The 13,972-nt window shown below is 41.4% G+C and overlaps 1 protein-coding gene across 2 annotated transcripts; it reads right to left on the bottom strand.

The window, feature by feature from the left end:
- Window positions 1-200: 200 nt before the first annotated feature.
- On the bottom strand, window positions 201-13,588 carry tmem87b (transmembrane protein 87B). 2 transcript variants are annotated; one of them, XM_078799395.1, is made up of 19 exons: window positions 13,400-13,588; window positions 11,205-11,265; window positions 11,021-11,112; window positions 10,811-10,945; window positions 10,672-10,725; window positions 10,430-10,598; window positions 9,931-9,992; window positions 9,236-9,419; window positions 9,061-9,160; window positions 8,880-8,973; window positions 8,643-8,713; window positions 3,434-3,543; window positions 3,299-3,357; window positions 3,115-3,218; window positions 2,974-3,047; window positions 2,283-2,353; window positions 2,115-2,167; window positions 1,989-2,019; window positions 201-1,872 (listed from the first exon to the last, which is right to left on the bottom strand). In XM_078799395.1, exons 1-19 carry the CDS (start codon window positions 13,544-13,546, stop codon window positions 1,831-1,833), a joined length of 1,713 nt encoding a protein of 570 aa, XP_078655521.1. In that variant the 5' UTR covers window positions 13,547-13,588; the 3' UTR covers window positions 201-1,830. The 2 variants fall into 2 exon arrangements, with proteins under 2 accessions (XP_078655521.1, XP_078655522.1); XM_078799396.1 differs by lacking the exon at window positions 8,643-8,713 and adding an exon at window positions 8,420-8,491 and having other exon boundaries at window positions 3,434-3,542.
- Window positions 13,589-13,972: the final 384 nt, after the last annotated feature.

Here is a 13,972-nt window from a genome sequence, read left to right as displayed (position 1 = left end):
CTGGCGATTCCTTTCGGTAGGAAGAAAATAAAGAACCGAACATTGAGACTCTCTTAATTACAGCTGTTTTTTTCCTATCTATGAATGTTTTTATTTTATTTTCCAACTATTTCAATTCAATTTCAAACAATGTAAAAACTGTAAAATATAAATGAAAAAAGTAAAATATAAATTATAAAATATAATTCAACATCACACTCTTTATAAAATAATCTTTTATTACAGCCCAGGAAACAAACATACTCCTGCATATAATATTAATTTAATTACTTCTAATCACGTGGGAAAGAATAATTAGCATGAAAAACAGCCCATTGTGTGTACCCCTACATAACAAAATTATGACATGAAGTCAGGCAAACCCATCTATACAACAGCTGAAGGTGCGGGTGTCTGTCTGGCCACTTCACTTGTCATTTGCATCCCAACACATATTGTATCCCATGTTTCCTTCAACCATTGGCATGGAAACAATCATTTAACAGTGACATTATTATAAACCTCTTAAGGTGATGTGCTTGTGCTAACCACAGAAATAATCACACACAGCAACAGCGCTCCAACTCCAAACTACAATAACGGCACCTTCCAAGACACTGTCAGACATAACAGGAAAACAAGGTGAACGCAAGCTTATAAAGAAAGAACAATTTGCCGTTTTCCTATATTGGTCCAGTTCTGAAGATGACATTGTAAAACACAACAAAAGTAAACATGACTTTTAAGTACACTTGAAAATAAATAGGGCGGCACGGCAGTCTAGTGGTTAGCGTTCAATTCAATTAGGGTTCAATTCCACTCTCGGCCATCTCTGTGTGGAGTTTGCATGTTCTCCCCGTGCATGTGTGGGTTGTCTCCAGGTACTCCGGTTTCCTCCCACATTCCAAAAACATGCTAGGTTAATTGGCCACAGGTATGAATGTGAGTGTGAATGGTGGTTTGTCTATATGTGCCCTGTGATTGGCTGGCGACCAGTCCAGGGTGTACCCCGCCTCTTGCCCGAAGACAGCTGGGATAGGCTCCAGCATCCTTGTGAGGAAAAAGCGGTAGAAAATGAATGAAAATAAATACAAATTCTTACTGACATACAGTATGACTGCTCCTTATTTCCAAAGACACGCACATACACAAATACTCACCCCCAACACTAAACTACTTAGCACGTTAGTTTAAAATGTACAAGTGACAGCTGATCATGTACGCTCATCAGTGACACATCAGTATTGAGACTATTGGAATATCAGGTCAGGTCTCCCACAAGAAGGACATATAGGCACGGGTTTGTTGCTAAAGTGCATAGAAACAAAATGGTGTTTTCCAAAGTTCATCTCAACATCTTCACACTTGTATAATATTTACTAAATCCCACTTTCAGTCTTGTAAATCAATGCCGTAATTACATGAATCATTTCTGGTGTTTACCCTGGTTTGTAAAATGTAAAAGCTTTTACATTTTTTAAATAAACAGGCATCTTATTTGAAAACCCCAAAGTCAGTGTAGAGTATGTTCATGCAAAAGGCTCTCTGTTATTACTTGTAAAAAAAAAAAACCCTTATCAATACAATGCAAATAAATACAGCATACAGCTCTAATAATATATAAATGAATTTATCTCTTTGGAAAGAAAGGCTCAAAGTGATTTTTCTTCAGTTTTGAAGGTGGAAACTGAAGGAAATGGGCAAAAGGTGCCCTAAAGCAAAAGAGCTCCACCATAGCCCGCCATCGCCAATAAGACGCCATTCTGCACATCAGAATTCGACAGCAGGATCATGAGCAGCCGCTTTTTGTTGTTCTCCACAACCTTTGCTGAGAGCTCTAAAGGTTTGCCCTCACTCCAACTTGGACATTTCATACTTGGTCGTCATGATTTCCTGCACAGTAAAAGTGCATTTGTAAATAATAACAGTGCAGTAGTAAACTTTACAAATATATATTTTTTTGCATTATGGCATTAATTTCTGCCTAAAGAAAGCACAAAAAGTGATACCTCATCGGAGTCAAGCAGGACTGGAAGAGCTCTGCAATGATAAACGAGACACAGTTCAAATCTTTTATGTCTTGTATGAAAACACTTTGCTAAACTGAATAAATAGAAATGCTGGATGACACTCACACATCAGCGAGAGAAGGGGGTACGTTATCCTCAACCCACTTCAAGTCTTCTTCCTGCATGGTGACAACGCAAGTAAATACTGCCCCCTGCTGGCTAACTTTTGCAATCATAAGTTGCATATCAAGAGGCCAACCTAAGAGTTGAATTAATTGCATGAGTGTTACTCACTGCGTTTGTTTCTGGAGATTTCACAGCACCATTTGTGCCATTTTTGGCAGCTCTCTGTTTAATGCCATCCCCTGAGGGAAAAAAACAGAAGTAAACATAGAAGAGTAACAAGAATCTCCTTCACTTTTAAGCTTCAAATATTATTGTATGTGATATATGGCATTTAATACCTTAGACAAGTGCATATTAACTGACAGTTATTGTTATTAACATTGTTACTACATTAAACTGTTACTGGCGCACTTATTGGCAAGCTTCACCACACACTCGCCTGCAGCGCATTAGCATCACACTCAGTGCCTCAGACCACTACCAAAAGGGTAAGGCTATATACATTCACAAACTTGAGTTTGGAGTAGTTCTTGCTAGGTGTCGGCGTTCATGTTAAATCAATGCGCTTAGAAAGAATGTTCAAGTAATGCTTAAAAAGTCCAAAATACGAAAAAATACTGTAAGTATTATATATCATCAAATGTACCTGCTACTACATGGTCACAGAAAGCCATAAAACATTGTCTGAGGTTTTTGGTTTTATTACCAGCCTTTGAAGGCAACATAGGTGTGTCCCATTACGTCATGTCGCCGAACTTTAAATGTTCATGGCCAACCCTTTGGAGACACTACTGTTGAACTATGAAGACTATGGCATTAAAATAGGTGAAAAGTGGTGTATAGTGTGATGATATTTTACCAATGTGTGCAGAAGCGATAAATTCCTCAATTTCCTCATCATCTGAGTCATCGATGAGAGGCGTGAAGGCGTACCTGAGGGTGTTGACATTCAGTGAGAAAAGGAGAAGACAAATAAAAGCGGTGCTCAGGATAAACTTGCCTTTGGTTGTTTGCAGATGGTCTCCATAGGAACATTATGACAAGCAGAATAAGGGAAAACAAAAACCTCCAAAAAGCATCTTCCACCCATAGCTCAATCCAATCCTGTGCACAAATATTAGGCATAATTTAAGAACTTCCCAATATCATATATTTTTAAAACAAGGCAACAGAAAAGTACTCACCGACTGGCAATCTGCTAGACGGAATTTCTTTGCAGTCCATCCCATGAAAATAATGGAAGCTTGTGGAAAGCAGAGCATGGGTGAGACTTGGCATATGTGAATGTGATTCCACATGTTTTATTGTAGTAGACTCACCAATGACAGCAAATATGAGTGTGTTTGTGAAGTGCCTGTAGAGGGACAACTTAACTGGATTTCGTCTCAGTTTCAGAGTCTTGATGGTTTGAGCCAGGCTGACAAATATGTAGCTTGTAGTCAAGGGAAACACAAAACTCACCTTAAATGTACCAAGATGCACTGTATTAATTAATATGGCGATTTAGATTAATTAGTCAGCTGACTAGTGCTGTCCTGGAGGAGAGACATTGTTCTTGGAGTGATGTGGATGGTGTGATAATACTACAATAGCTCTGCCTAATGATAATTCACAGAATACTGATAGACTGCAATTAAATTAGAAACAGAGACACTGGTTAGCACAGCTACAGTCCTCAGAAAGCATGCAAATATTCCCTCTCGGAGTTGAGCACTAATAACAAAGCATGACAATGTGATTGGAGGCATTGAGGCAGTGTCAATGTATGGTTGCATTTCTATCCATGGATTAAAAAAAATAAAACAATAATCAGAAAATGCTATTGCCTCAGCATTCAAATTATGACAATCAGCCTTAGTTGCACAGTATGATGTAGCAGAGTTCTATACCACTACTACAACCACAGAAATGAACATATTGTCACATGAACATTAGTTATATAGAACATACAGTGCATCCGGAAAGTATTCACAGCGCTTCACTTTTTCCACATTTTGTCAGGTTACAGCCTCATTCCAAATTGTATTAATTTAATCTCTTACCTCAAAATTCTACACAAAATACTCCATTATGACAATGTGAAAAAGTTTTTTTTTGGACTTTTTTTGAATTTATTAAAAATAGAAAACTAAGAAATCACATTTACATAAGTATTCACAGCCTTTGCCATGAAGCTCAAAATTGAGCTCAGGTGCATCTTTTTTCCACTGATCATCCTTGAGATCTTTCTACAGCTTAATTGGAGTCCACCTGCAGTAAATTCAGTTGATTGGACATGATTTGGAAAGGCACACACCTGTCTATATAAGGTCCCACAGTTGACTGTGCATGTCAGAGCACAAACACCAAGCATGAAGTCAAAAGAACTGTCTGTAGACCTGCGAGACAGGATTGTCTTGAGGCACAAATCTGGGGAAGGATACAGAAACATTTCTGCTGCTTTGAAGGTCCCAATGAGCACAGTGGCCTCCATTATTCGTAAATGGAAGACGTTTGGAACCACCAGGACTCTTCCTAGAGCTGGCCGGCCTTCTAAACTGAGCGATCGGGGAAGAAGGGCCTTAGTCAGGGAGGTGACCAAGGCCCCGATGGTCACTCTGTCAGAGCTCCAGCGTTCCTCTGTGGAAAGAGGAGAGCCTTCCAGAAGGACAACCATCTCTGCAGCAATCCACTAATCAGGCCTGTATGGTAGAGTGGCCAGACGAAAGCCACTCCTTTGTAAAAGGAACATGGCAGCCCGTCTGGAATTTGCCAAAAAGCACCTGAATGACTCTCAGACCATGAGAAACAAAATTCTCTGGTCTGATGGGACAAAGATTGAACTCTTTGGTGTGAATGCCAGGCGCCATGTTTGGAGGAAACCAGGCACTGCTCATCACCAGGCCAATACCATCCCTACAGTGAAGCATGGTGGTGGCAGCATCATGCTGTGTATTAAGCAAGGCTGTGAATACTTATGTAAATGTGATTTTTTTGTTTTCTATTTTTAATTCAAAACATGTCAAAAAAAACTTTTTTCACATTGTCATAATGGAGTATTTTGTGTAGAATTTTGAGGTAAGAGATTAATTTAATACAGTTTGGAATGAGGCTGTAACATGACAAAATGTAGAAAAAGTGAAGCGCTGTGAATACTTTCCGGATGCACTGTACATTAAAACACAAAAAACTGTAAAAAGAACATGCGGTGGTAGAGACACATTTGTAGAAGGCAAAGGAGAAGGCATGCTAATCTTTGAGACCAAGAGTGGTAACATTATGACAGATTTAATCATAATCTATATTGTTTGTAGGGGTGCTCCGATCGGTATTGTCTGAGATCAGTGGAAAAAGCATGGTATCAATATCGGCCGAGACTTGCTTTAAAATGCCGACTGGGGACTTCCTGTCTTGACGAGAGTGATATAAGTTTTGCACCCTGCAAAACATGCCTTCAAAAAATGTCTCAGAGTGTTCACGCTTTGTAAAGCTGCGGCATGTGGGGGCGAGCACTTGGCATCGGTCAGGCAGCAGCTAAAGCCCCAGTCCCAACTTGCTGTACTGCTGACAAATGTGGGCAAAATTTGTACAGATTTGCAGACACTATGTAGCACTTTTAGTGCAGTAAATGCTATGGATGACGTGTGACGCGTGTGCCCTCTGCAACCACTTCTGACTCTGTGGTGGGCACACGTCATTCTCAGCACATCCCCAGTTCGGCTGTCCAATTAGGACCGTGACGAGTGAGCGTTTGCGCCGCGCTTGAAACGCACGTTCTGCACACAGATATTAGCAGTGGTGCCAAGTTGATGGACCAGTGTCAGCATTTTGTTGCCACTCAGAAGAGGGAGTCAGCTGCATCTGCGGTTCAGAAGGCAGCAGATGCTGCTGGAGAGGCCCAACAGAGGCAGGCATACCTGCCTTTCATTCAGGTTTTCAATTAATAATGTAAGAAGACTAGAAATAAACGCATTATGAAATACAAAAGTTGTGCATACCAGCATGTTGTTAATGTTCTGGTAAAATTAGCATAGCATAGGCTTTGTTTTGAAATAAGCCATGAAAATAAATTTTGCAAAATTTGGTAGTCATTTTCATTTTTCACAAGACAAAACCTTGGTGATCCATAATATAGCTACTAGTGATCGGTATTGGTATCGTATCGGCCGAATTTACTTATGGATTATCAGTATGGGAAGCATAAAACCCCTCATTGTTTGTTTGTAATGTTATTTGAATGGTATCTTCATCAGCAATGGCTGCACGGTGGAGCACGGTTAGAGCGCAGGCCCCACAATGAGGAGACCCAAGTTCAATTCTACCCTCGGCCATCTCTGTGTGGAGTTTGCATGTTCTCCATGTGCATGCGTGGGTTTTCTCTGGGTACTCCGGCTTCCTCCCACATTCCAAAAACATGCTAGGTTAATTGGTGACTCCAAATTGTACATATACAGTGAAGAAAATAAGTATTTGAACACCCTGCTATTTTGCTATTTCTCCCACTTAGAAATCATGGAGGGGTCTGAAATTTTCATCGTAGGTGCATGTCCACTGTGAGAGAGATAAACTAAAAAGAAAAATCCAGAAATCACAATGCATGATTTTTTAACAATTTATTTGTGTGATACAGCTGCAAATAAGTATTTGAACACCTGTGTATCATCTAGAATTCTGACCCTGAAAGACCTGTGAGTCTGCCCATTAGAAGTCCACCTGCACTCCATGTATCATCCTGAATCAGATGCACCTGTTTGAGGTCGTTAGCTGCATAAAGACACCTGTCCACCCCATACAATCAGTAAGACTTTAACTTGTAACATGGCGAAGACCAAAGAGCTGTCCAAAGACACCAGAGACAAAATTGTACACCTCCACAAGGCTGGAAAGGGCTACGGAGCAATTACCAAGCAGCTTGGTGAAAAAAGGTCCACTGTTGGAGCTATCATTAGAAAATGGAAGAAGCTAAACATGACGGTCAATCTCAATCGGAGTGGAGCCCCATGCAAGATATCACCTTGTGGGGTCTCAATGATTCTAAGAAAGGTGAGGAATCAGCCCAGAACTACACGACAGGACTTGGTCAATGACCTGAAAAGAGCTGGGACCACCGTTTCCAAGGTTACTGTAGGTAATACACTAAGACGTCATGATGTGAAATCATGCATGGCACGAAAGGTTCCCCTGCTTAAACCAGCACATGTCAAGGCCCGTCTTAAGTTTGCATATGACCATTTGGATGATACAGAGGAGTCATGGGAGAAAGTTTTATGGTCAGATGAGACCAAAATAGAACTTTTTGGTCATAATTCCAATAAGCGTGTTTGGAGGAAGAAGAATGAAGAGTACAATCCGAAGAACACCATCCCTACTGTGAAGCATGGGGGTGGTAGCATCATGCTTTGGGGGTGTTTTTCTGCACATGGGACAGGACGAGTGCACTGCATTAAAGAGAGGATGACTGGGGCCGTGTATTGTGAGATTTTGGGGAACAACCTCCTTCCCTCTGTCAGAGCATTGAAGATGGGTCGTGGCTGGGTCTTCCAACACGACAACGACCCGAAGCACACAGCCAGGAAAACCAAGGAGTGGCTCCGTAAGAAGCATATCAAGGTTCTAGCATGGCCCAGCCAGTCTCCAGACCTGAACCCAATCGAAAATCTTTGGAGGGAGCTCAAACTCCGTGTTTCTCAGCGACAGCCCAGAAACCTGACTGATCTAGAGAAGATCTGTGTGGAGGAGTGGGCCAAGATCCCTCCTGCAGTGTGTGCAAACCTGGTGAAAAACTACAGGAAACGTTTGACCTCTGTAATAGCAAACAAAGGCTACTGTACCAAATATTAACATTCATTTTCTCAGGTGTTCAAATACTTATTAGCAGCTGTATCACACAAATAAATTGTTAAAAAATCATGCATTGTGATTTCTGGATTTTTCTTTTTAGTTTATCTCTCTCACAGTGGACATGCACCTACGATGAAAATTTCAGACCCCTCCATGATTTCTAAGTGGGAGAAATAGCAAAATAGCAGGGTGTTCAAATACTTATTTTCTTCACTGTAGGTATGAATGTGAGTGTGAATGGTTGTTTGTCTATATGTGCCCTGTGATTGGCGGGCGACCAGTCCAGGGTGTACCCCGCCTCTCGCCCGAAGACAGCTGGGATAGGCTCCAGCACCGCCGCAACCCTCGTGAGGATAAAATGAATGAATGAATGAATTAATCAGCAATGCAACTGTATGGGATAATGGCAAATACGCCTCTCTTGGTCTCTGTGTTTGGAAGGAAGGGAAGCCACAGGGAAAGGTTGTATGTACATGGAAGGATATCCACCAGCATAGAGAGGAATCAAGCAGTGCCAGTGGTATGTTGGCCAGTAGGGCCAAGTCAGAGTCTTTTGCCTGGAAATATATAGGGACATACACGGGACACAAGGAGGTGGAGAAAACAAGAACCCTTCACAGAAGTATATCGACCAAAACAGCTAACCTGATCAGAAACAACAAAACAGTGAAAAATTAGCTGAGATTAGTTTACTTCTGAAAGGATATGAACCAGATGATGATGGAGTCAAACACAGCCAGAACAATTGCTGTAATGAGAGCTGGGCCATTGTCCCGACCCTTAAATACATCAGCAAAACAACAAGAGAACCAGGTCCAAACAAAACCCGTCCATGTTTGATATGTAGTATCAAGTCAGAAAACCTGATATTACCTTAGGTGATAAGATTCTTACTCATCTGTATAATATCAAAGACAACCATTTACTTTACAGGCAGAAACTCACCCCAGTTATCCTCAGCACGCCTTCAATGGCAGCAAAGATAAAATAAAGGATTCCAAGACCAACCACTCGGTGCATTACTGTCCCCAGTCGAGGCCTTAGGGTGGAGGATGCAAAAGGATGGAGATGCAAAATAAGTATTGTTCATTGTAAATATGCCATGTGCAGATATGTGTTGACATACTTTACAATCCCATAGCCAAGGCTGACAATGATGACAAGCAATCGGGCTAAAGTTCTCTTGAAAGCGGAGACCAGCTCAGCAAAGATCAGCAGGCCTGGAGCTGAAAACAAGTCAAACAGCAGTAGTATTGCCTATAAAGATGCAAAGTAGGTGGGAAATGTCAGTGGACACTCACAAGCAGAACCAACACTGTTGGTGTTTTCATATTCAGCGCAGAAGACCGCCTTCTCCACCATTCCCAGGAATATGACCCCAGCGATCCAGAACTGAATCCTCAGTAGATCTTTCCAGTAGCAAGCGGCCCACATAAACCATAGCAGGGCAAACAGGATGTAGACCACACACATAACCATGTAGAACTGTGAACCAAGAATTGTAGTAAGTATACCAGAGAGGATTTTGAGGGATGGTCTTTATAAAAGGCAGATAGATTCTTCTTGAAATCCATCCATCATTTCCCATCATTTTCTATGACGCTTATCCTTATTGGAGTGGCAGGTGAACTGGAGCCTATGGAAGCTGACCTTGGGTGAGATGTGAGGTACATCCTGTACTGGTCGCCAGTCACTGGGCATGGGCATCGTTTGAATTAGAATGAGTTTGGTTCCTAATGATTCTTGATCCTGATGCTTTTAAAAGGGGAGCTGCACTTTTTGGGGGAATTTTTCATTCACAATCCTTATGTGAAACTCAACCTTTCACACTCACATTCACACCTGTGGACAACTTGCACGTACTGTTAATCTTCAGTTAACCTAAAAGTTCATGTTTTTGGACTGTGACAGGAAGCCATGAGTACCCAGAGAAAACACACGCAATCCAAACAAGGATATCTTGTTCAATTATATTAAAAAAATGTTGTCTACTCACAATCATCAGAGGGTATTCTGTGACAGATATGTAGCCATGGCTGCCTTTCATCACCACATTCACTGAAAAGATAAAAAGCCACTGCAAAAATAAGTAACACCAATGATGTCATCTAAACCATTTGATCCCACTTAACCTTCATAACCAATATGAGAATAATAATATGACAAGAACAATAAAACCTCCATATTGTAAAGAGCAGCCAGGACATAGCTGTGTGCAGCACTTTCAATTCTACGTTCCTGCAAGTAACGCATGGAGGTCATGTGTGTAACATGCGTGCAGCTGCTTTTTGAGGTGTCGACTGGCCACAATTACAAAAAAAGTACACACAGATTTGGGGAATGCCAAATATCACACTGACAAAAAAACTTTTGGCTAAACAGATTGCATAAAATAATTTAAGCCTTATTTCTCTACTGTTACTCCTGGTTACATGTATGTTCATTATTACGACTGGAAGATTATCATCCAAAGCGGTGGGGAAGAAAAATCTCACCACTTAAATTCCAGTTAACATCTTGTTTACTGGGCACAATCTTCACCACCAGTAGGTAAGGCCCATCTTTCCAAGTGGAGGCGATGACATTGTCTTTAACCTTTGCACTTTTGTCCTTCGTTGTGTTGGTGTCATACTCCTCAGTCATCCATTTGATTTCACTCTCATCCTGCAATTATTAAAAAAACACAGGAATCAACAAATGTGACACTCGCGTATCAAACATTTCACAGAAAACTGACCAATTTTTGTCCCTCGACAGGTGTACTGACAGGAAGTGGTCCCGCCTTAGTTTTCTGCAGTAAGTGATGGAGGTGACATAATAAATGCCACAATCACAATTGCATGAGAAAGTGCAAGGGAAAAGCAGCAAAACCCTACTTTAAGCACTGGAAAGGAGCGCAGCTCACTGTTGCATGCTATCGGCTTGTGTTTGTGCTCGATGTACTCTCCTTGCACAAGGGGCTTTGGATCGAGGCTCTGCCCACGACTAAGCGGGGTTCGCTCATACATTTCCTGCAGATGAAGTCAGCAATTCATGTTGTCATCAAGCAAAGAAAAACTTGAGTGTTAAAATCCATTTATACTTACATCAATATTATTGAAGTCATTGTGACAGGGATAGTATTTCAAATACCAGTGAATGGTGAAGGTTACCTCATCATGACAGCCAAATGACACAACTGAAAGTTAACACACACAAGGGTAAACACAAAAATTATGTGTTTTATTTGTCAATACGTCAAAGTGTCTCAATCAACCACATTAATCTTACCTTTCAACTCAATATCGGTGTCTTTGAACATGGACTTCCTTAACAGTAGTGGCCTTGAAGTCTATGGAGGAGAAAATTATTCCTTGCCTGAGACAACAGTCATCAATTGTTAGCATTGCCAAAAGAGCAGTTATGTGACATTAGCTTAGCAAGCTGACTAATCACTGTTAAGGCAAGCTGGTGATTTCAACTTTAACCTTATATATAGTGCAGGGGGGGAACACAACGTCGATCAGGAGCAAGCGGTTGTTGGTAGTTCGGGTCGATTGCATTCAGGTCACTTTGTAGATGACATATGACATCAGTCAGCTGACATTAAGCTCCCCTCCTGATTCACTTTTGCGCCACCACAGCATTGGATGTCAACAGATGTCTCAAACTACACATGAGAACTTTTATCTTTATTATTGTGATTATGGATAAACTAACTCTGTGGTAAGATGCCTATATTTATAAGAGTCTTCAACTCTCACCTCCAGCATAGCTTTGCATTGCATCCTGGGGGCGGATGGCGATATCGAGACTGAATCGGCCATATTCCATGCCTCCTTTGCTGAGGCAGCCGATCGGAACTGCGGCCGCGAGGTGGTCGGTGCTTGTCATGGCGGCAAGCCCCGAACCTGATGGTGGACACCAGAGGTCAGGGCTGCCGTCAAGCTGAAGAAGGAGTCCTACTGAGCATGGATGGCTTGTGGGACTCCTGACAGGTACCGTCAGGCGAAAAGGCACTTCGGTGTCGTCGCGGTAAAACTCGGCTGTGGGAGTAGTTCAACAAGGCCAAGGAACATGACTTTTGGTCAGCCTCTCAGAGGTTCTGGCAAACCAGATGCCTCAGAAAAAGTGCCAGGTCCAGACTGTTTACAGTGGGTACGGGAGCCTGCTGACCTTGCTGAGGTTATAGTTGGACAATAGAAGGAATACTTTTGAGTTCCTTCTCAATCCCACTGACATACCTTCCATAGAGGAAGCAGAGTCAGAGGATATGTACACAGACAGTTCCATCACAGTGGCTGAGGTATCTGGGGTAGTCCAAATGCTCCTCAGCGGTAAAGCTCTGGGGGTGACCAGTTTTGCCCTCAATTCCTCAAGGCTCTGGATATTGAGGGACTGTTTTGGCTGACACATCTCTTCACACTGAGAGGGGCCAGTTGAGGTAGCTAGGTCATCTAGTCCAGATGCCTCCTGGAGCCCTCCCTGATGAGTTGTTCCGGGCATGCCCAGCTGGGAGAAGGCCCGGGGCAGACCGAGGACACGCTGGAGGTATTATGTCTTACAGCTGGCCTAGGAACAGCTTGGTGTCCTCACGGTGGATCTGGACGAGGTGGCTGGGGGCCGGAAAGTCTGGGCTTTCCTACTTAGACTGGTGCCCCCGCGACCCAGACCAGCAGAAGAAAATGGAACAGAATGTGAATGATATCAAGTACTTTACTTGTAACTTTTGAAACTGTGAATGTGAAATACTAATCATTAGCATTTAGTATAGTATTTTCAAAGTTTACCGGTTAGATTTTAGATATATGTTGTATGTTTATATAAGAGATACATCACTTTGACTTGTAACTTGCATACTGAAAAAGTGTGTGCATTTATCGTAGTAGGTAGATCTTTGGGACTTGGTCATTTGAAATAGCTCGCAGGCTGAAAAAGTGTGAGCAGCCCTGGTATGCTGTTTGTTGTTTTATCTTTTTTTTTTTTTTTAAATTTGTGATTGACAGATGACCTCTCCTGGGTAACAAATGCAGTCATCCTGTAACAAGAGACAACCAAAACGGCCGCGCATTTTCATTATTTATCACGTCAGCGTTCTTAGAAAAACATAATGTGTATAAATATAGTGTTGATGCTCCTAAAGAAGTAGATAATGTGAAGAAATATGAAGACTGTCAAATTAGAACGAAAGAGGGTTTGTCACGTAAACCCAATATATTTATGATTACACTCAATTGAATTGCAGAGCAGATAGCTAGCCATATGCTAAAATAGCACTAATCTACAATGAAAGCGAATAAATGTTCACAGATATTCACTGGTACATTTCTATTCACCGGCACAATGTAAGGATATAAAGCTTATAGTTTAAAAGAAGTTACTGTGACGTGTACATGGCGTGCAGATATAACCATACTCTCCCGGATGACAGAAAGCTAGCATAACACAGCTAGCTAGTAGCCGGTAAGTTCCGATTCTATACTTACGTTTAAAGAGATGTTTTTCCAAAAACCTGCCTCTGGCGCTGCCGCTGCCGATTCTGTATTAACGAATATAAGTAAACAAAGAAGTGTCCAGGTATAGAAACGATTCTTTGTCGAAGAGCTCCACGTACTAATTCTAACAGCTGCCATATTGTCTAAACGTGTGAACTCTTCTGCAATCTCTCCTTTACGAGGTGCCCTGAATGCACCAAAAGGCCGCTCTCAAGTAGGTCTTTCTTTACGAGTATCAAACTGCACTATAAATCATATATAATAAATGATCCACAATAGGGTAGAATCATACAATAAATACAGAATTGATGTTATCGTGTAGCTTTTCCTTTTCACGTGTCAATATAATAACTTGAATAAATTAATGCATGTATAAATTATATCAGTTCTCACATTGAGCATTCTCTATGTACCTTACAAAAACCATGTGGTTGTATTGTTAAACTGGCTCACATGAAGACATAGCTTGAGTTCAATCCGTTGCATAGTTGTACTTTACATATTATGTTTTTATTTTTGTGCGCATACGTGGCATACTTCCCTCTTGTTGGAAATCTTTTTGTA

The sequence above is a fragment of the Doryrhamphus excisus genome, linkage group LG20 (genome assembly GCF_037039965.1).
Source record: "Doryrhamphus excisus strain RoL-2023G ecotype Guam linkage group LG20, RoL_Dexc_Guam_v1.1, whole genome shotgun sequence".
NCBI classification, from domain to species: Eukaryota; Metazoa; Chordata; class Actinopteri; order Syngnathiformes; family Syngnathidae; genus Doryrhamphus; species Doryrhamphus excisus.
Note: the sequence above shows the minus strand (reverse complement) of the source record. Positions and strands in the feature narration are given on the sequence as shown.